This window comes from Rousettus aegyptiacus, unplaced genomic scaffold (assembly GCF_014176215.1).
Source record: "Rousettus aegyptiacus isolate mRouAeg1 unplaced genomic scaffold, mRouAeg1.p scaffold_m13_p_8, whole genome shotgun sequence".
In the NCBI taxonomy this organism is placed as follows: Eukaryota; Metazoa; Chordata; class Mammalia; order Chiroptera; family Pteropodidae; genus Rousettus; species Rousettus aegyptiacus.
The window spans coordinates 91,391,829-91,412,697 of NW_023416311.1; the positions used below are offsets into that span (position 1 = coordinate 91,391,829).

General features: G+C 35.8%; 1 protein-coding gene across 11 annotated transcripts in view; it reads left to right on the forward strand.

Moving 5' to 3' along the window:
* The window catches only part of CPLANE1 (ciliogenesis and planar polarity effector 1), an 87,501-nt gene that overhangs the window by 63,212 nt on the left and 3,420 nt on the right, over nucleotides 1–20,869 (forward strand). For 10 of the 11 annotated variants that reach the window (XM_036225478.1, XM_036225479.1, XM_016142468.2 and 7 more), the window contains 8 exons: nucleotides 2,991–3,078; nucleotides 8,381–8,557; nucleotides 11,932–11,962; nucleotides 12,482–12,613; nucleotides 15,564–15,729; nucleotides 17,506–17,564; nucleotides 18,029–18,196; nucleotides 19,281–19,405. In XM_036225478.1, the coding sequence (XP_036081371.1) occupies nucleotides 2,991–3,078; nucleotides 8,381–8,557; nucleotides 11,932–11,962; nucleotides 12,482–12,613; nucleotides 15,564–15,729; nucleotides 17,506–17,564; nucleotides 18,029–18,196; nucleotides 19,281–19,405 (946 nt within the window). The remainder of the gene's footprint in view (nucleotides 1–2,990; nucleotides 3,079–8,380; nucleotides 8,558–11,931; nucleotides 11,963–12,481; nucleotides 12,614–15,563; nucleotides 15,730–17,505; nucleotides 17,565–18,028; nucleotides 18,197–19,280; nucleotides 19,406–20,869) is intronic. The other variant, XM_036225482.1, reaches the window with a different exon arrangement.

A 20,869-nucleotide genomic window follows, 5' to 3' on the forward strand; every position in this document is an offset into this window, starting at 1 on the left:
TTATACTTGGAATTCTTAGTTTCTTTAAAGTATTTTATGCAATGGATTACTAGTCCTTAGAAGTTTTCTATATGTTTAAAAAGTTAGGAAGTAAAATTTATATAAAATAAAGATAAAAAAAATAGTAAAAATATTTTGAATGTGTTAAAGCTTTATAAATTGGGAAATACAAATTGGTCTGCATGAGAAGAATTTCATTATTGACTTAACTAACAAATACTCCGCATCGTTAGCATGTTGACATTTTAAAGATATATTTATTAGGTTTATAGTGTTTCTTTAATCCAGACATCTCACCCATATTAAAAAGTTAAGATTAAACATATGTGGAACTACCCTGAAAAAATATGCAGTAAAACTACTATTAAGTAATACTGTGATATTTACTTGTTTTTTTGTTGTTGTTGTTTTTTTAACCTTGATTTGGATCTATCATTTCCAAATGAATGTGGAGTGTCACAGTTGTCCTTGGAACGCCTTATGCCTGTGTTCTTGTATGTTAAGCATATCAACAGCCAGATGTGTAACTTACACTTAAATCTTGTCTTTGTGCTGATTCGGTCACTCTCACCAGAGTCCATGAATCTCTTATTTCTTCAGCAAACACTTATTGAGCTTCTACTACATGCTAGGCCCTGTGCTAAGTTCTGGGAATAGAAAGATAAGTAAGGCATCATCCTTACTCTCAAGGTGCTTAGAATCTAATAAAAGAAGATAGAAATATATATACACCAGTAAATACAAGTGAGCAGGGTATGATGAGGACACACAGGCACACATGGCCTGTTGTGACTAAACAGGTAGGGGAAACTGTGTCTTTAGAGAGGGCTTTGTAGAGGTGACTCTTAAGCTGGTAGTGAATTGATATTCATCAGTAGATAAGGAAGAGCTGATGAAACATTGTGAGCAAAAACAGAAAGGTGTCAAATGGCATAGAGTGTTTGGGGAAGTGAGTCAATATTAGCTGGAGATAGAAGTTGTTGGGACTGAGCTTTAAGAAGCAGGTAGGAGCTGATAAGGAAGGATGGAAAGTATTGTTTTGGAACTGGCCAAGAGTTTAGGATTTTATCCTGTAAGCAGAAAGTGGGGAACAACTGAAGAATTTTAAGCAGTGAAATGTTATGATCAGATACCTGTCAGCAGTGCAGAGAGTAGAGTGCGGAGGGGTAAGGTGGAGAGCAGGGAGGTCAGTTGGGCCACAGTGGTTCTGAACTGGCTGCTCATTAGAATCATCTTAGAAACCTGTCAGAAAGGCAAACTTTTGGTCCCCATTCCCGTGAGCTTCTGATTTAAAGTAGGTCTGGGGTCGAAACCAGGAATATGTATTATTAACAGCTTCATAAATGATTCTTATGTAGCTAGCTTTATATGAGGTCTACTGACTGGTGTTTGCAATCCACTGACTACCAAGCCAAGACTTAATAATAACCTGAACTTTAGCATTGGAAATGGAGGGAAGGATGTAGCTGGACTCAGGTTAACTGGCTGTAGGAAGGTGAAGAAGAATATAGAGATTCACAGCAGTGTCCACACTTCCAGCCTGGATGAATGGCGTTGTCATTTTCTAAACTAGGGAAGAGGAAGTGTGTGTGTTTTGAGAAGAGGAAGGCACAGTGCTTTCTGTCCAGTATGTGTTCAATTTGAGATGCTATGAGATTAGTAGGCAGTTGGACATACGCTTCCAGAGCCCAGGAGCTAGATCTGGGTTGATGGTATAGATTTTGGAATCATCAATTGGGAGGAAGTTCAAATTACAATAGTAGGGACACTCACCCAGAGAGCACATTGATTGAGGGAAAAAGGAAGGTAAAGTACAGAATTCTGGGTGCACTGACTTTTAATGATGAGGATTCAGCAACAAAGCTTGAGAAGGAATAATCTATGATCATAAGAGACTCAGGAGAAAGCAAGCCAAAGGAGGAGTTTCAAGAAGGAATTTCCACAGTTCTGGGTCCATTAGATAAAAGGACAGCTGTGCATGTCCTGATCACTCAGGATGCCTTTTCCAAATATGCAGATTAACTCTCCTGAAGGGGAGGTGGGGTTTCACACACATGTATTTTGAAGTTCCTGAAAATTCTGATACAGCTCCCCTTTTGGCCCTGGCCTTTTAATATTGGAGGGTAGAGGCTGTCTTTTGCTTGGCATATGGCAGGTATTTGATAAATGTTTTTTTAATGACTATCTTTGCTCTCTCATTTGCAGATTCTGACAGTAATAAAATCACATTTATGTAATAAACGCCACCAGAAGTTATTAATTGTAGCACAAACTTCAAAGACATTTTCAAGGAAGAGTTCTAAAAATGGTTGATCAAACTCCATAAGTATTTTTTTTTTTTAGTATTTAATTTCTTTAATCCAAACATTTAACACATATGAAAAAATTAAGATTAAACATATGTGGAACTACACTGAAAAAATGAGGTAGAACTACTATTATGCAATGATACTAAGTATTTAGTCTCCCAAGGTGACTACTTTGAAGGAAATAGTAATTTAAACGAAGGTTTGGTATATTGGTTTAAGGTGTTCTCTTCCTATTATAGTGCACATATACATACAAAGATATTGACTTGCCCAGTTTACTTAAGAAAACAGCTGTATGCCTGGAGGAGGCAGCAGGGTATGCTAGACAAGCACTAACTAGGAGCCTTGAAGTGCTGAGTTCAGATGCTACTAACAGAGTCACTGAATTTCTCTGGGCCATGTACTCTTTAAAATAAAAGGTTTCGTGTAGACGGTAGTTAACATTGCTCCCCGTTCTAAAAGTATATGATGTATTCCTGAACCTCTTGAAAGTGTAAATCAGTTTAGCTACAAATAAGTAAAATATCCTCCTCTTCATTGATCCCACCATTAACTCATTGGATTTAATCCCATTTCTTTTGTTGTATTAATGCAAATGTTTAAAACCTACATAAAATTGTTTATAATATATTGAAATTATCAAACTACAAAATTTATGTTTTTCTGTGTGTTTTTCTACAGGTTGAAACTGTGGATCACATTGAATTGTCTCCTGGCCCTGAATCTGAAAAAACATTGGCTTCAAAAACCATTAGCATTCCCAAAGAAGGTCTGTCGGGGGTTGCCAGGGGGGCGAAGAGGGGGTGGGTCTGAAGCCTTGCTTTAACAGAATAAGCATTGCCTTTTGGGAATGCCAGAGATACAGATAGTTGTCATATGTGAGCTGAAGCCATCAGTGTCCCCCTCCACCCACCCCCGATTTTTAGACTAGGATTATTTTTGTGATAATATGATTGGCTCCCACCTCAGGCCATTTTTTTTCTGCAAAACTGATGTTGTTGCCCCCTCTGGCTTTTATACCAGAGTGGTGCAGTGTGGGCTGTAAATTAGTTTTTGTGACTCCACACCACCAGCCACACACAACAGGGGAATACAGAGCTTTGTGCTAAGGTTGCTATTTGTCTGGGGTCATCTGCTGTGCTGGAATTTGAGGTTCTGGTTAAATGGGCAGGCAGTGTTGAAGTTTTAAGTTTTTGTATTTTTTATTGAAAGGATGAAATTAGGGCAATTATTTTTTAATTTCTACTGTATCTATAGGTGTTTATATCTACATTCTCTCTCTCATTCAGTCTTGTCAGCAGTTAATGTGTTTAAAAAACCAGGCTTTGGTACTGATTCTCTATTGTTTCTTGATTTTTTTTTTTCATAAATTTCTATTTTTAGCTTTATTATTTCTTCTGCTTTTGGAGACTGGTTGGATTTTTCCTAACTTTATTCTTTTTCTAATATATACATTTGAGGCTGAGCATATTCCTGCAAGGGCCTAGACAAAGTGTTGATATGTGCTATCTTTTGGTACTGTTCAGATATAGTTTGTAATTTGTATTAAGAGTTAGTTCTTCCTTGCTTGTAAAAGGGCATTTTTTTTTAGCTTCCAAATATTATTGGGTTTAGGTTATATTTTTTCTAATTTTCATTGTATTATGATTAGATGAGTATATAATAACATCAATTCTTAGATATTTGTTAAAATATCCTTTGTGGCCTAGTGTATGTAGTCAGTTTTTGTAAATGTCCTGTGTTTATTTGAAAAGAATAAGCACTTTCTGTTGGTGTATGTAGGATATAGATATAGATGTTTAGATATATAGTTGACCCTTGACACAGGTGTGAACTGTGAGTTCACTTATATGCAGATTTTTTTCAATAAATACCTGTACTTTTTTTGATCCATGGTTGGAAGTTCACAGGTGCAGAGGGTGAACTGTATGTATTGATCTACTCCATTTTACGGAGCACTTGAGCATCTGTGGATTTTGGTATCCATGGGGCATCTGGGAACCAATCCACTGCAATACCAAGGGACAGCTAAATTTTGGGCGAGTTAAAAGTTATGTGTGGATTTTTGACTGCATGGGAGTCAGTGCCCATAACCTCATTAGTCAGGGGTCACCTGTATAGTATATGCACACGTGGGTGTGTGCGAGCACACACATACACTTCTAAATTGTATTGTCTAGATTTTCTGTATTTGATTTTTTTTTTTTTTTTGGTCTGTTGAGCTATTCATTTCTCAGTAGGTGCACAAAAATTGCCAGTGATTATGGAATTGTTTATTTTTCCTTATAATTCTGTTGTGTTGCTTTATATATTTGAGGCTATGTTATAAAATGAATATAGTTCGTGATATGTTTTTGTTGAATTTTGTCCCTTTTATCATTAAATAATGAGGCTCTATCCCCAATAATGCTTTTAGATTCAAAGTCAATATTGTCTAATATTTCCACTTCTACTTTGTTTTACCTGGTATATTTTTTGATACTTTTTATTTTTTAAAAACTTACGGAAAATGCCAAACATATTGCAATAGAAGGCAGCATAGTATAATTAACTTTCATATACCCAACAACCAACTTTAATAGTTATCAACTCATGGCCAATCCTGATTTATGCATATACCCACCCACATTTCCCACCTTTCTTGGATTATTTTGAAGCAAATTCCAGACAGTACATTATTTTATCCATACACATTTTATATATATCTTTAAAAGATAAGGCCTCTTTTTAAAAACATGCATAATAACATTGTTACTCCTTATTTAAAAATCTTTATTTTTAATGATTTTTATTTTTTAATTACAGTTGGCATACAATATTAGTGTCAGGTGTACAACATAGTGATTAGACGTTTATACAACTTACGAAGTGATCACACATATAAAACTAGTATCCATCTGACACTATAATAATTATTACAATATTATTGACAATATTCCTTTTCTGTATGTCCCCATGACTATTTTGTAACTACCAATTTGTACTACTTAATCCCTTCCCCTTTTCACTCCCCCTAAAAATCTTGATATTGTCATAGATCAGTTTTCAAATGTTGCCAGTTGTCTCATTTTAAAAAGTAGGGTTTTTTTGGTTCTGGTTGGAATCCAAGTAAGATCTATTCATGGCAATTGGGTGATGGTTTATAAGTCTCCTTTAACTTCTGGGTTCCTCCTCGGTCTCGCCTTTTTTTCCACTTGCAATTTACTTGTCGAAGGAACATGGATGTTTGTTCTGAAGTGTTTCTCAGAGACTGGATTTTGCCATTGAGTCTCTGTGATGTTACTTAACATGTTCCTCTGTCCCCTGTATTTCCCATAAGTAAGATATCTCTTATTATTGTTTTTTATTTTTTTATGGTTAATGGAATCCAATAAGTTTCAGGTGTACATTTTAACAGTAAGGCATATATATATTTGTTCACCTCCCAGAGTTAGATTCCTTTCTGTCACCACGTATTTGACCTCTTTTAACCCCCTTCCCCCTCCCCTCTAGTAAGACATCCCTTTTGTTTCAAGCTGAGTGGTTATGCTGTAGTTGTGTCCAGCGTATAACTAGCTTTCATTTTTTTAAATAGACAGTTTGTGTTTTAATCAAGTATAATCAGTTTCCATTCTTTGTGATCACTAATGTATCTGTGCTTATTTTTATAATCTTATTTTGTGCTTACTATTTACTATGCTTTTTTCTTTTTGTCCTTTCCATTTGATTGAGTTTTCTCTCTTCCCCTCTATTGATTCAGAAATTATACATTCTAATTTTAACCTCTTAGTGATTATTAAATTGTCAATATTTATAGTTGAGTTAAAATTTAAGGTAAATATATTTACCTCCCAAACAATAGAAGCTTTTTTAAAATTAAAAATTTTTTTTTCATTACAGTTGACATTCAATATTGTATTAATTTCAGATACACTGTATTGTGGTTAGACATCTATATAACTTCCAAAGTAAAAGTAACCCCCTGATAAATCTAATACCCCCCTGACACCATACATATTTATGACAATGTTTTGAATACATTCCCTATCTTGTTACATTCCCATGACTATTTTGTAACTGCCAATTTGTGCATGTTAATCCCTTCACCTTTGACACCCAGCCCCACAACCCTCCTCCCATCTGGCAGCCATCAGTTTATTCTCTGTCTCTATGAGTTTGTTTCGCTGTTATTTCTTAATTTAACATTGATCTGCTCTCCCATCTTCTCTGATATTGTTTTCTAATATTTTAGTTCTCCCTTGTTCTCAAACCTCCTATTTATCCTTCCTCGTCTGTTATTTTAATTCAATAGTTATTTGAATTTATCAGCATGTTTGCCATTTTCTTTGCCCTCAATTGCTTTTTTAAAAAATCGTAATTTAAATAATGTAAATATGTAAACAATCTATAAAACCAAAACCCAAGTTTCATGACATAAATCTTACCCTTCTTGCCTGAGATGCCCTCTGGCATTTTCTGTCTCTGTCGTCATTGCCCACAATTGCTGCTGGCATCCATTTCTGTGAGGGTTGTTTCCTTCTTCCTTCCTTTATTCTTTTAAGTAGCATCTGGGAGTAGTAAATTCTGTCTTTGAAAATGGCTTTAATTTTACTACAATTTAGGAGTGTTGGCTTATAGCAGAGTACAGAATTCTAGGTCGGCGCTTATTTTCCCTCAGCATTTTAAAGATATTCCATTATCTGCTGACATTTCTAACTGCTGAGTTTATACCACCTAGGTGCTATCCGGTTGCTGTTATTTTATCTCTGATTTCTTTTAAAGTTTTAATTTTGGCTTATTTTACATTTTTGATGCAGTATTTCTAGGTATTTATTTCCTTTTTTATGGGGGTAGGAATGATTCTTTAATTTTCTGGTTTAACATTAAGAATTTTGGAATATTGCTTCCTCCTCATTTTTTCTTTTTTGTTTTCTAAAACATCTGTTAGAGGTATTGGGATCTTCTCAACCAGTTCTGGCTCTTAACCACTTCTTAATTTCTATGTTTTTATCTTTCAGTGATGTACTTGGGGTGATTTCCTCAGATCTATCTTTTAGTGTACTAATTCTTTCTTTTCCTGTGTCATCTTTGTTGTAGGATTTTGATTTTGGTGATTAGAAGTTATTTGTTTTTTCAAATATATCTGTTCTTTGGATATGCTGTGCTGTTCCTTTATTGTGGTTTCTGTGCTGCCTTTTGTCTATTTAATGACTTTAGTAATATTTTATGCCCTTTCAGATCGTTTTATTTCACGTATGCATCTTCTCAGTTGTTGGATCTGCATACTTAATTTCATAATTGTTTATTTTTTTGTGGTGTTTGTAGTTTTTTATCTTAAGGGGGGGCGGTTCTTGTGTATGTTTGTCTTTGGAGTGGTTTTATATTTACTTCTTGCTGTCACCGAAGTAGAAAATTTTAGGACAAGTTTTTATATACATTTCTTGGTTTGGAGTTGCTGTGCTACATAGCATAAATTCAGATCCCATACCTGCTTGTGGCAAGATGGGTTTTGATTTCTCAGAGTTGACTTTTATTTTTCTTCCAGCCACTATCCAGACAGATAGAAAACCTCTTTGCTTCTTCAGGACAGTGTTTTTATTGTCCCCATTTTTAGGACAAAGCTATCCTTCAGCACTCGAGGCCACATGAAGGGTAGCTCAGTTCCCCTCACCGCCGTCTCCAGAAGCCACATCTCCAGTTCCTCTGTGTACTATCCCAGCATCATTCCCTGTTGATTGCCCAGCTTTGAATTCCTTTTTCTTTCCTAGCACCAGGGGATTTCTTTATTTACAGGGCTTTGTTTGTTTTTATTTTAAATTTAGCATTTCTTCTGTGTTTTTATAACGGGGAAGAGGCCTGTCCACTTTAACTTTATTTGACATGTTTTCTGAAGTCGATAGTAACTTTAATAGTTTTTTACTAGGGAGAGTGTAAATTATAAATGCCATATTAAATTTTTCATTGTACGGTAGAGAGCTGTCAGAATAATACTTTGCAAACTTCTAATGTGTTTGTTGCCATGTGGAAGTATTAGCTAAGTTTTATATCTTTCCCATGTGAGTTTTTCCTCTACTTTTTTAATTATAACATAGGCTCTGGATTAGTCCATTTCCTGACTCATATGAATAAGGAAGATCAAAGTGACAAAGAACAGACTGTAGAAGCTGAATTTTCAGTGACAGAAACTCTTTCCAGTCAGAAAACCTGTGTGTTTCCGTCTGCCGATTCAGCTGTCAGCCTTTCCAGTGACCAGAATGCAACTGTACCTGGTATTGTTCTTCACTGTTTTTGTTTACATTCTTATATTTTCCAATATACTGAGAGACATATTGTAACAATATACTCGTTACTGAATAGTGTTTACTGGGAATATAGTTGTGACGGATTTGATTTGCGAAGCCATTTTGCAACATTTATAAATTTCAGACAAAGGGAACTTAAAAATTGCACGTTCATGTGAAGGACTATGTTGCCGTGTCACTTGCATGTACTGCATGTATCATACCTGTGTAACTTATTACCGTTAAATACGTAACTAGAATTACTATTTGATTTTTGCAAAAATTGAGAAATTCAAATTCTGCCAATTATGAGAACCTCGAGTTTTAACTTTTAAACAATTAATGGCTGTAAGTTATTGAGCTTCTGCCACGTGCCAGACATGGCTGCCTTACGTGCACTGACCCTGGTGCAAGCCTGACTGTGAGGGCGATGCCATTAATATCCCCTTTTCACAGTTGAGGGTGTTAAGACTTAGAAAACTTTAGTGCCACTTTTCATTCCAGTTCATTTAAAGTTGGCAATTAAAAATGGACTCTGTAAGCCCTAGTGAATACATTTGGCCTATGAATAAATAGGGCATACTAAATACAACAGTTGAACCATTGACAGAGGTTTTGAAATCTTTTTTCCCTAGATATCAATGGTCAATAGTAATGATTTTACTGTTTACAATGTTTTATTACCATTATTAAAGTAATATAAGCAGTAAAAAAATGCTATTTTTAAATGGCATTGCCATCATTTAAATAAAAGCTATTATTAAATCTTGGGATTTTTTCCTCTTAGTTCTTTCTAGATTCCATTTGCATTTTAGTTATCATCGTATGGGAATAATCATTACCATTTTACGGAGTTGTTACAAAGATCCAGTATTGTATGTGAAACATCTAGCAGAGAATCTGTTTCATTCCTGTAGGTTCTTGGTCACTGGTGGCTTTTCTTTTTCCTCTTATTGGGAAGAATTGACAAATGAAGTTAAAGAAGTTATAGAAGGTTGTAATTGTATCTGAGAGGTTTAAACTCCATTTTATACCTGGATATCATTGGAGAATTGAGCAGAGAAGTAAAATATGGTGTTGAGGAAGACTAGAATGGAGGCATAGATCAGATAGTGAGCTATCAAATTCATCTGACCTCCGAAACAATGAGGACTTGGTCAGTGTTGTGGGAAGGGAAAGAATATGCGAAGACTTTCTGAATAGGCAGCTGATGGTGCTGACTAAGTGGATGAGACAGGAGAAGAAGAAGATGAATGGCTCTATAGTGTTTTCAGACTACAGGAGCAAGGATATGATGTCAGACTCTGGAGTCCCTAAAGACTAAATGTAACAATTTAAGGTGACACTGGGGTATAAAAGTGGACATATTTAGGACCCAGTTTTTGACAAGAAAGTGGAGTTTGATGAGAGGTTTAGGCTCGAAAAACAGATGTAAGAGTCTTTTACCTAATTATATAGTTAAGATTTAGAGAGTTCATCCATTCTCTGCAAAAAAAAAGATGGAACAGGGGAAAATATCAAGGAACCAGCCTGTGAAATAGCACCCATTAGAGAAGAGAGCAAGGGGAGCCTCACAAGGAGGGAAATGGATGAACAGACTCTGGTGAAGGGATTTTCAAGAAAGAGTGCCTAATACTAGTTTCACCAGTCATCAGGAAGTGTGATATCAAGAGTAGACACTCAGTGTCAAATCAGGAGAAGAAGATAGGTTGGCGACAAAGACAGGCTCAAGAAGCTGTACATATAGAATACTTAAGAAATCTGACAACAAAAGGAAGTAGAAAAATGAGATAAGGGAAATGAAGTCAAAGATCATTTCAAGATAGGGATAAATACAGACTCTTCAGTATTTCAAGGTTGAAGAAAGGAAAGTAGTAGGGAAAAGAAACAAAGTACAAGGTTAAGGAGGTGATTCATTTAGGGTTGTTACAGCTTTTTAAGTTAGGATGCAAGAGGAAAAAAGAAATGTTAATAAATGTCATAACATATAAAGATGGATAAATTAAAATGTTTTTTCAATGTTTGGTTGTAATTTTTTAAAAAACAAATTTTTTTAAGGTGTAAAATTCAGAGGCCCTGATGGATGTCATCTTCTTCAGAGTTGGCCTCTTGGAAAGATGCACAGTCATCCCCTCCTTCTGGTGCTCAGGAATAGCTTAGATTTCCTCTTTTGAAGTTGACCTTCATGCGTTCTTAGCACATCTTCTGAGTGTTTTTAATAGTAGCAAATAATTTATTTGCTGAGGATATGTTTAATTTTTGGTAACAGCCATAAGTTATTCAGAGATATTTCTAATAAATAAAATAGATGATCAGGATGTTACTGTTTAAAATTTGGGAAAAAAAGTTGTGGTTATCAAAAAATGAAGCTGATCTATATTGTTTAGTAAATTGTGAAGGCAGTCCAGGAAGAATTTCAAAAATAGTTTGAAAATGAAGAGTAGAATTTTGCTCTATAACTATTTTAAAGCTATTTGGATATAACACTTTTCTGCCCTTTGATGAAAGTAATCAGTTTCATTTCCTAGTAGCCATTACTTTTATATTGATTAATCTGTACTTATACCATTATCATTTTTTTTCTTTTGGTAGTTGAGGCTTTTCTTAATAGTTAAACTTAATTAATTGCTATTAAGAACTCAAATGCCCATCCTCGGAGAACAAAGATAATGTAAAATCCTTGGTTTTAGGATTAATAAGTTAAAACATGTACTTAAGAAAGCAAAATTATTTAATATTAAAAACATGTGGATACATAAGTCTTAGGAGCAGAGTGGATTTATCTTAGCATAAGAAAATGTTAAGAAAACTTTTGAGGAGACCTATCACAACTCTTTTCCCTAAATTAACTCAGTTCTCTTTAAGGGTTAAACATAAAGAAAATTGAGTTAGATTAAATGTTTTGCTTTAAGGATTTACAGTTAATATTAGACAAGGTTTAAAAATTATTCTTTGGGTCATATTATTCCAAGAAAAGGCTTCTTGGATTTAAATTTAGATGTTTTCCCAAATGCATTACTTTTATATCACCAAGTTTTTTGTTTGTTTTTTTGTGATCGTTTTGGTAAATTGCACTCCAGTATTCTAAACTATACTAAGCAAAGAAAGACTGTATCTCTTAAAGTGTATTATTCAGAGTATTCTGGATAGAAACGTCATAAACTTAAATGTGGACAGTACTCACTACCAAATAGCATATTCAAGAAGAGGATAAATATGCTGTACATATATCGTTAAACTAATTTGAAGGTTTAAAAATATTTTAATTTCTGGTTATATAATTTCTAAGTCAGGTTAATAATTGAAAGAAGAAAAAAATAACTGACCTAAAACTTTTCTTACTAATATTTCTTTTTTTCAAGGTGTGAATAACAGTGATGAGTTATTTGAGAGGTAAATATCTTAAGAATTAATTCACAATTTTACTTAAAGTTTGGTATAAATTATGTGTTCTGGAAATTGTTATTCATATGTATATGAACTTCTCCATTACATTTTTTCATAGATTAAAGGAATATAATTCATCCTTATTGGGAACGGGATGTTTTAAGAAACTGAAGATTGTTACACCCCTTACTGTTTTGGCACAGGTAGTTAGACTACCACAGACTACATGGCTACATTTTCTTTTACTGCATACGAATTAAATTTTAGCAGGCAAGAAAGGCAGAAGTTGTCTCCTGGGCCTTATGTTGCTTTTTTAAGAGCACATAGAAAATCACCAATTATTGATAATTAGGTTTTCCCACTTAGGATTACTGAAATTAAAGAAATAGAAGGAATAGTAGTTATATTTTTATTTTTATCATTTTTGTGTTCATTTATGTTCTTGGCATAGTTTTACATGTTTAATTTTGCTTAATGTAAGTAAGTTATAGATACTGACTTATATTTCTCAAATTGCATTTGAAGTGTTTCAGTAGATCCACTCCAGATGACTGGATTGACTGATATTGCAGACATAATTGATGATCTTATAACAAAAGATGGAGTTTCCAGTGAAGAGCTGGGCTTAACAGAACAACAAGCCAGGAGAATCTCCAGGTAATCACTGAATAATAAATTTTTCACCCATGTAAAATGTTTATAGTTCAAGAGTATTCAAAATTGGCCATATTTTAATGTGATTTTTATGAAACAGATTTGAAGCTTAGAATCGATTTTTTCTTCATGCTGTTTGTACTACACTTGATCTCAGCCAAAAGGCTGAGAAGCGATTCATAAATACGTTTTGTGATGTTTATGTGTCATTCTCCCCGCTCCCCCAACAGAACATAGACTGATTTATTTATTTAACTTACACAGCACTTCTGTATTGTGCGAGTATTCCCAAGGTGTTATTACTCTTAAGTACAATGTAAATTTAATCCTGTTTCTTCTTAGAAGTAATTAATTCATTGTACTTTCTCCTAAATATTAACCCTAGGAATACATTTCAAATGCTCTTTTCATGAAACATTAGGTTAAAATGTTTTTTCTTGGAACCTTTTCTGGGCCAGTAATTGGTTCCTGATAGCATAAAGGCTGGCTCTGCTACCACTGCATCCTTGAAATACATATACCTCTTGGCTTGTTTATAAAAGATAGTCAGCATTATGATTAGCAGCTATTCTTTTATTTCCTAGTTCAGTTCCACTTACTACCTCAATGGAAACCCAATGTATTATAATTGAAATTACAAGGCTCTTACCAGGAAATAGTGTACCCCAAAACCTCAATTTCTGTTTAATTAGTGGAATTATCTGCTATATTATGACCGCGTATCAAAACCATGGAAACACTAACTTCCTTGTAAAACTTTTAGTTACTTTCAATTACATGTATAGGAATTCGTCTTCTTTTCTAAGTTAACGATCGTGTTATAAATGTCATCAATAATGTATTAAAATTCAAGAATTGGCATAAAAGTAAAATATGGTTTCTACTCTTGAATGGAGATAGAACTATAAAAAGAGTATGACCTAAGACCAAATTATATCAGTGTTCTATCAGAGCTTTGCAGAAGAGTTAGTCAAAGAAGACAGGTTTACCAGTTACAGTATTTGAGCTTCATTTCACAGGATCAGTAGAAATTCATGTGGCTTAAAACTAGAAGAAAGTGTATTCTAGGCAAGAATATAATATGCAAAGGTGTGATGGTCAGGGAGGGCAGGGAGTTAGATGTGACTGGAGTTTATACACTGGAAGGGAGAGAGGGTCCAGCGGGGTGTGCTGATAGCATTTGGGGAGCAAAGGCACTCTGAGGTACCTTATACACAGGCTGTAGGCTGGTCGGCCAAGGGCTTTAAACTAAAAATGATAGTTATTTACAGGTCTTCCTACTTCGGTAATCTAGACATGAGTTGGCTCAGAATGGAGAGTAGGGGTAACAAGCACGAGTAAACCTAGAGACTCAGGAGAAAGTGAGAACGATTCTCTACTTGGATGACTGAGTTGATGATTTTTTTTAGCAAGATAGAAAATATAGTTTTAGATATAAGGTGCCAGCAGAATATTCAGTTGCTAACATTTATTGGTACATTAGTTTTAGGTCCTCTCAGAAGCAGATGCCAAAATGAGATTTTTATTTATTTGTTTGTTTGTTTATTATTTTTATTATGGTGACATTGGTTCAAAATAAGATTTAGATGAGCAAGAGATTTGGAGAAACACCTGTGGAAGGGGAGGGAGGAGCTAGAGGAAGTGGAGGCAGCTGTCAGCAGCGCCAGTGTGGATCTGACCCTGTGTTGGGGTCCCCAGGATCACCTCAGGTTCAGTGATTTACTAGGAAGACTCTCAGAATTACTCATGACTATAGCTTATTATGGCAAAAGAACTGAAAGCAAAATCAACAGAGAGAATAGGTTCATGTTATAGATTCCAGGAGAACCAGGCACATGCTTCTAAGAATCTGTTCCCAGTGGAGTCACATGGAACACACTTAATTCCTTCAGCAACAGATTGTGACAAGCACAGTAAAATGTTGTACACCAGGGAAGCTTGTAGAGACTCAGTGCTGAAGTTTTACTGGGGGCTAGTCAGGAAGGCACCCTCTACCTGGCACATACCAAGTCTAGACTCCTAGAAGGCAGGCAAGTTTTCAGTGTAAAACACATCATTTGTTTCTGTGACTCATCTTCCATTTAGAATGGCGTCTTCTTTGTACAGAGGGTGACGAGTCTGCCCCAAATTCCCATCTCGCACCACCTGTTCGCTTGGACCAATCTCAGTACTAGTTGTGTTAGTTCTTATCCTCTGGGAAGCAGAGGCCAAGCTGTGATTAGATGTATATGAGATTAACTGGGAGAAAGCAGTGAGGGGAAAAGGAAAGAACCACAAGTGGGGAGACACATCAGACCGCACCGCAGGTCTGACCCCTCCCTATTAAGGGACGAGTGTTGAGTGAGTAGAATCTCACAGTACAGAACAGTTCTAGGGAAGTTTCAGGTGAGTCAGTGGTGAGACATCAAGCCAACGGCACCCATCACAGGCGTCCTGTCTTGCAGGGATGGGCCAGCCATGGCATTCTTCCACGCCCAGTCACTAACTTGGGCCTGTCCTTAGGAAGCATGGCGTGGGCATGAATGCGAGGCTGCATCCAGGATGGCAGTGGTTTAGAGGTCATCTCTATAAGTTTTGGAAGTGATTGAGATAGTCCAGGAATAGGTTACAGGTGAAAAGTCCCAAGCAGAACCTTTCAAGACATTAATATTGAAGTGGGGAGCACAGACGAAAAGCCAGTGTAGGAGGGTAGAAGTTTCAAGCAGAAGGGAAAATCCAGTTGTATCAAGTGTTACGGAGAAGTCCAGCACGATGAAGACAGAGGAGGTCATTGGTGGCCTTTCTGAGATCACTTTCAATGGATTTCAGGGTACAGAGTGGAGCAAGTTGACTAGAGATCACAAGTGTATACTACTTTTTGAAGTTGAGGTGAAATCTTTCCAAATAAATGGTATTTAGTTGTGATACAACTAACAAATTTAAAATCAAGTATCTTGCCTATTAAATTTCTCAGAATTCAGCATTCTTCTGGTAGATGTCTTCAAAGAACTGAGAAGGAGAGAAGAGAAATTCAAGTCTGGATGAAAAGGAAACGAAAGGAAAGAATGGCAGAGTACTTAAATCAGCTGGCAGAAAAGAGAGGTCAAGAACATGACCCTTTCTGCCCCAGGAGCAATCCAGTAAGTCTGCAATATCGAGGATAGTGAAATTATTACAGAGTGTGTAGTTTTCTTCCTGGCAGATATTCAAGATAAGGATTAACATAATTCTGGATTCATTTTTTTTTATTTGACAGAAAAGTCAGCATTTTACTTGTTAGAAAAAGTTAGAAAATTTACCATAACAGAACTTAGCAGGGTATTGCACAAACCGTGTTCTATTGAACTGAAATATTTTCTCCCCCTCGCTAATTATGGCCCTAGCATTTTAAACAAATGAAAAGTTTGAGTGACTAGGTGGCCAGTTGGAGGTGATCCCTTAATTTTCAATGAGAGTCAGTGGCAGCTGAACAACTCTGTGTGTTTTGATGTCATTTTAAAAATCAATTTTCTGTCCATAAATCTATAAAAAATTTTTTTTAAAGTTGTGGTCCAGTCAAGTACTAACAGAACAATAGCATCTCTCTCTCTCCTGCTCTTGCTCTCCCTCTCCTTCCCTCCCCCTCTCCCTCTGTGTGTATGTGCATGTTTCAATTGCCCTTTAAACTGTCAGCATTTATTTCCTGAGTCCTGGCAATGGACATTATCATTCTAGGTCAGAAGTATGTCTTCAGAGGTGAAACAAAGCACTGGTACTTTGATAATCGTATTACTATGAAAATCACATTTAGATTACACTTTATCTTTTACTCTCTAATTTGAAATAAAATATATAGTACTCCTTTTTTTTTAGCATCATTAGGGGAACACATTCTATAAGTGAACTTTCCAGATAAAGTTGTCACATTTAATCACTAAATGGTACGAAAGTAGGCAAACTATTGTTTAAAGTGTGTAATTTACTTAGTTGTATCTAGAGAACGCATGTTGATGTCAATGTAATATCTTGTCGATAGCTCTGGGGACATGGTAATGGCCTTCAGTGCTACCAAGGTACGTGACCCAAATCTTAGAGTGCGTGTGTGTGTGTGCGCGTTCCTCCACCCCACGGGGCGGGGGGAGTCCTTTTGTCACGCTTCCTGACAGCCACGCAAATACCCAGGATGATTAGAATTGTGTCCAAATCTAGAATATATTAACTCCGAGGGTATCAGGACTTTGGTTTGTAGACTTTGTGACATATCCTTCAAGATTGCAGACATTATTTCTTTATTTTTAGCTTCTATTTCCATAAAGGTATGGAATTAGGGGTTAATGTAATTACAAATTTTATTTGAATTTCTGTCAGAAATCACTAAGACCTTTGATTTGTCGCTACTATATAGGATCTTGAAGGAATTCACTTCTGTGTGCACATTTTTATATACACAATTTGTGTGACAAGACACACTCATTAGTGATTTGACAGTAACTCTTAATGTTCTGAAACAAAATGTACAGAGCTAACAGTTCCCAATTTGCTTCAGTTTACAAGTCACAGTGAATTCACTGCAGTAGGTTTCTGGTATACATTTTAAAACATGAAAAATGATGGTTTTAAATGTCTGGCTCATTTCTGCTTTATTCACGGAGCTCTTGGTGAAATTAATCACAAGATTGTGTATGAAATATAGGTGTCTCCACCCTTAAAATGTACCTAGATTTTATTTAATTGAAGCATCATGTAACATTTTTATGTTTTGTGCTGGGTCAGAAGCGTCATTAAATATGATAGTATTTTGCACTATTTCCTTAATAAGAAAATTACGTTTTAACTCCCTCTTAAATCGATCAGCAAAAATTTCATATTTCTACATATCATATGGTTTAATTATTTATACTGAACAATAATGAACTAACTGGATATTTCTTGTGCAGTTTTACATGACTTCCAGGGAAATTAGGCTGAGACAAAAGATGAAGCAAGAAAAAGACAGGTGAGTTTGGTGGCTGTACCCTTGAGCCTTCTCTCTAACTTGCTCACCTGAGGCATAGATAATACGTAAAGAATTGTAGTTTTCACAGTAGCCCTTTTTGTCAATTATGAGAGATAACTGCAAGGAAAATAATTAGACTTCACTAGCCTATTTAGAAATTTGCTTTCAAATATTTACATACACCATTCAATTTTTATGACTTTTATTTCTGCTATTCCCTTCCCTCTATGAATCCAGATACATTGAAAATACTCCAAAAGCTGTATTATTAAAGCAGGTATCTTTAATAATACTGCCTAATGGTTTTCAGACATCGGAAATTTGATACTGCATTTGAAGTGCATTTGAAAAGCACGGAAAAAAAAAACAAAAACAAATGCTAGATGGTCATCAAACACTGTGTGCTTTCCAGAAAGATGAAGCGAAAGTGACTCTTGTTAAATGTTTTTATTCTTTCTCTAAAGATTACTGCTCTCTGACCACTATAGTCGACGAATCTCACAAGCATACAGTCTGATGAATGAACTGTTGTCTGAGTCAGTACAGCTACCAGCAACTGCTCATAAAGCATTGCCAGAAAAACGTAGGACTGCTCAGATTTCCAGACGGCAACGTTCCCTTTCTCCAAGAGGGTAAGACAAGGTTTGGCATGTCAATTGGCTGGCAAGATATAGTGTCAGGTGTGATAAGAAGAAATGTAGTGCCTTTGCGACCCAAGTTCAGTGTATTTGCATCTACCCTGCTCAGAATTATAATTAAAAAGCGAAGGAAAAAAGGCTCCTAATTATGAGGTCTTCGTAAGTTTTATAGAATTACCAATTGTGTTACATCTCTAAGATATAACAAAGCACTTCAGTATACCTAATACAGTTTTGCTATGCATTCAGTCCTGTTTTCTTCTTTCTGTAGTTTTTGTCAACATTTCATTTTGTAATTTGCCTCCTAACTGTTCTCCCTGTTTGGCCACTTGGCTTCACTCTTGCAGAAATAGTCCCCACTAGCTGACTACTTCCTGTGCTGTCTCTTCCGGCTCCACCCAGTTGTTGCTGATTCAGTTATAGATACTGTTATATATTTCTTCTTAAATTAATGACCTGTGGTAGGTTAGGATATTAGTTCATTAGTCAGGAATTGAACATAGAATGCTAAAGAAAAGTACTCACTTATAAAGTTTCTCATACATGGCAGATTCACACAAATTATGTTCATTGATGACTGTGAACAACAATTGGCAGTACTGTGTTAAAAGTTACCACCTTTGAAAAATAAATGATAGGGTTATAAACATAATCACATAATTTAAGAGCCTAAAGGAGATGCCACCCAACACAAACCTGACGCAGATCGTGTGTGTGTGTGTGTGTGTGTGTGTGTGTGTGTGTGTGTGTGTGTGTGTGTGTGTAGTTTGAGGTATACTCAAAATACCAAATGCCCTATGGATGTTTTCTAGAATAAAGTAGGGTCCTAATACATAAATAACTACTAAAAACAAAGAGAACTTGAAATGAAAAGAGAACAAAAAATAGTTTGAAAAAAATTAATGAAGTTTGAGGTATGAGATATGAAGAATAATTTGTTGAAAGCTGTTATACACTAAATATATCACTGAGGGTACAGAATAGTGAATGTATTCATCTGAACTAGAATTTGGGCTTTTTGAAATACTGTATCACTGATATGAAATTCTAGGAATATAATATGTCATTTCTACTTTAGAGAGAATCGACATGGCCACGATTTTCCACTAAATCGACCTGGAAAAGTCAGATGTTTATCCAAACCAAGTTATATCCCAAAAGGAAAACCTGTTGGGCAACCTCAAGGCTCACCCTGGCCACGTGGTAAGACTTAAAGCTTTTTTATCTTCTGGAATTTCGATCTGTTCCATGTTGTCCCCAAAGCTGTATTTTCATTAGTAAAAGCTGTAAGTCTTAGTGAAAAGCAGTTTTGATTTCAGCAGAATGCAAGAGCTTGATAAAGACTCAGCTCTACTAGGATTTTGTTCTATTGCTTTGAAATAAGAATACCCTAGGAATCTTTTTAAACCAATGGCCTTTTTGTAATAGAATTTGAATGATCAGTAAATTTGATAGGATTTATTTGAGCATCTGTTTCTTTTGTATGTCTAGCTAAAGATGTAGACATTTTTATAAATCAAGTCCTGATAAATTTCAGGATGGATATATCTCGGAAGAGAATACTGAGAGGCTCAGATTGAAATAATATGTTTTTACCCTTTGAACATTCTTTCCCACATCTAAAGATATTTCTGTTATTTATTGCTAGCTTTCTTTAGTTAATTTTACCATATTTGAATTTTGATTCCTTAAGTAAAACATACTTATTTGTACAATGATTACACATTAAAGTGTATAATCATAGCTAACATGTAATATAAATGTATATAGCTAGAAATGAAAAATAATAACTAATGTGCCAGACTCTGTTTAACCTCATTAAATTACAACCCCATGAGATATGCAGTCTTATATTCAGAGAAAGTTGAAATAAAACTGTTTAAGATCAGACAACTAGGAAAATGGCAGAACCAAGGTTAAAACTCAGTCTGGGTCTAAATGAAATGCAGCCACATCCAGAACCCTGCCATTCCCTCAGCAACATTCAGAGGCTTTAGGTCCCCTCAGTATTGTGGGGAAATGGGAGAGAAGGCCAGGCCTTTCCCTAGTTAGTGATACAGACAACCTGAGCCCACGTGGGGCAAGTTCAGTCATTGCATAGATGGGCAAGTGAGAGTCCAAGATTTAAAATTCACTGCAGTGCACTTGTAAAAGGAGAGCTTTTCCAGTGATACTTGTGAGTTTGACAGTATGTTGCCGTCTGTCTGGTAAACAGTATGCAGTTGCTTGGTAATTTCTTCAGCCCTGCTTGCAAATGGTTGTACTTAGAATAGAAAACATGCAAAAAGAAGGACCCCTATCAAAAACAATGTAAGGGCTGTGTGATTAGTAACTGAGAGGCTTCATAGGCAGAGAAAAAGTCTGGCTTTTGGAATCACGTAGGCCTGTATACCCCAGCTCCGCTGCTTACTCCGTGCCCTCGGATGTTATTCACAACCTACCGCATAGAGCTATTGAGGATTATCCGTAAAGCGTTTGCACAACATAAACATTAGATGGTAGATATTAATCCTGGCATTTAAAAAGTCTTGGTTAATCATTCTCTTGATGAAATTTAACTGGGTGTTTCGTCTAGGCTCTTCCAGGTGCCAGCGGTGTTGCCAGGGAGCACCTGCCTGGCTCTTCTAGGTGCCAGCGGCATTGCCAGGGTGCACCTGCCACTTGCAA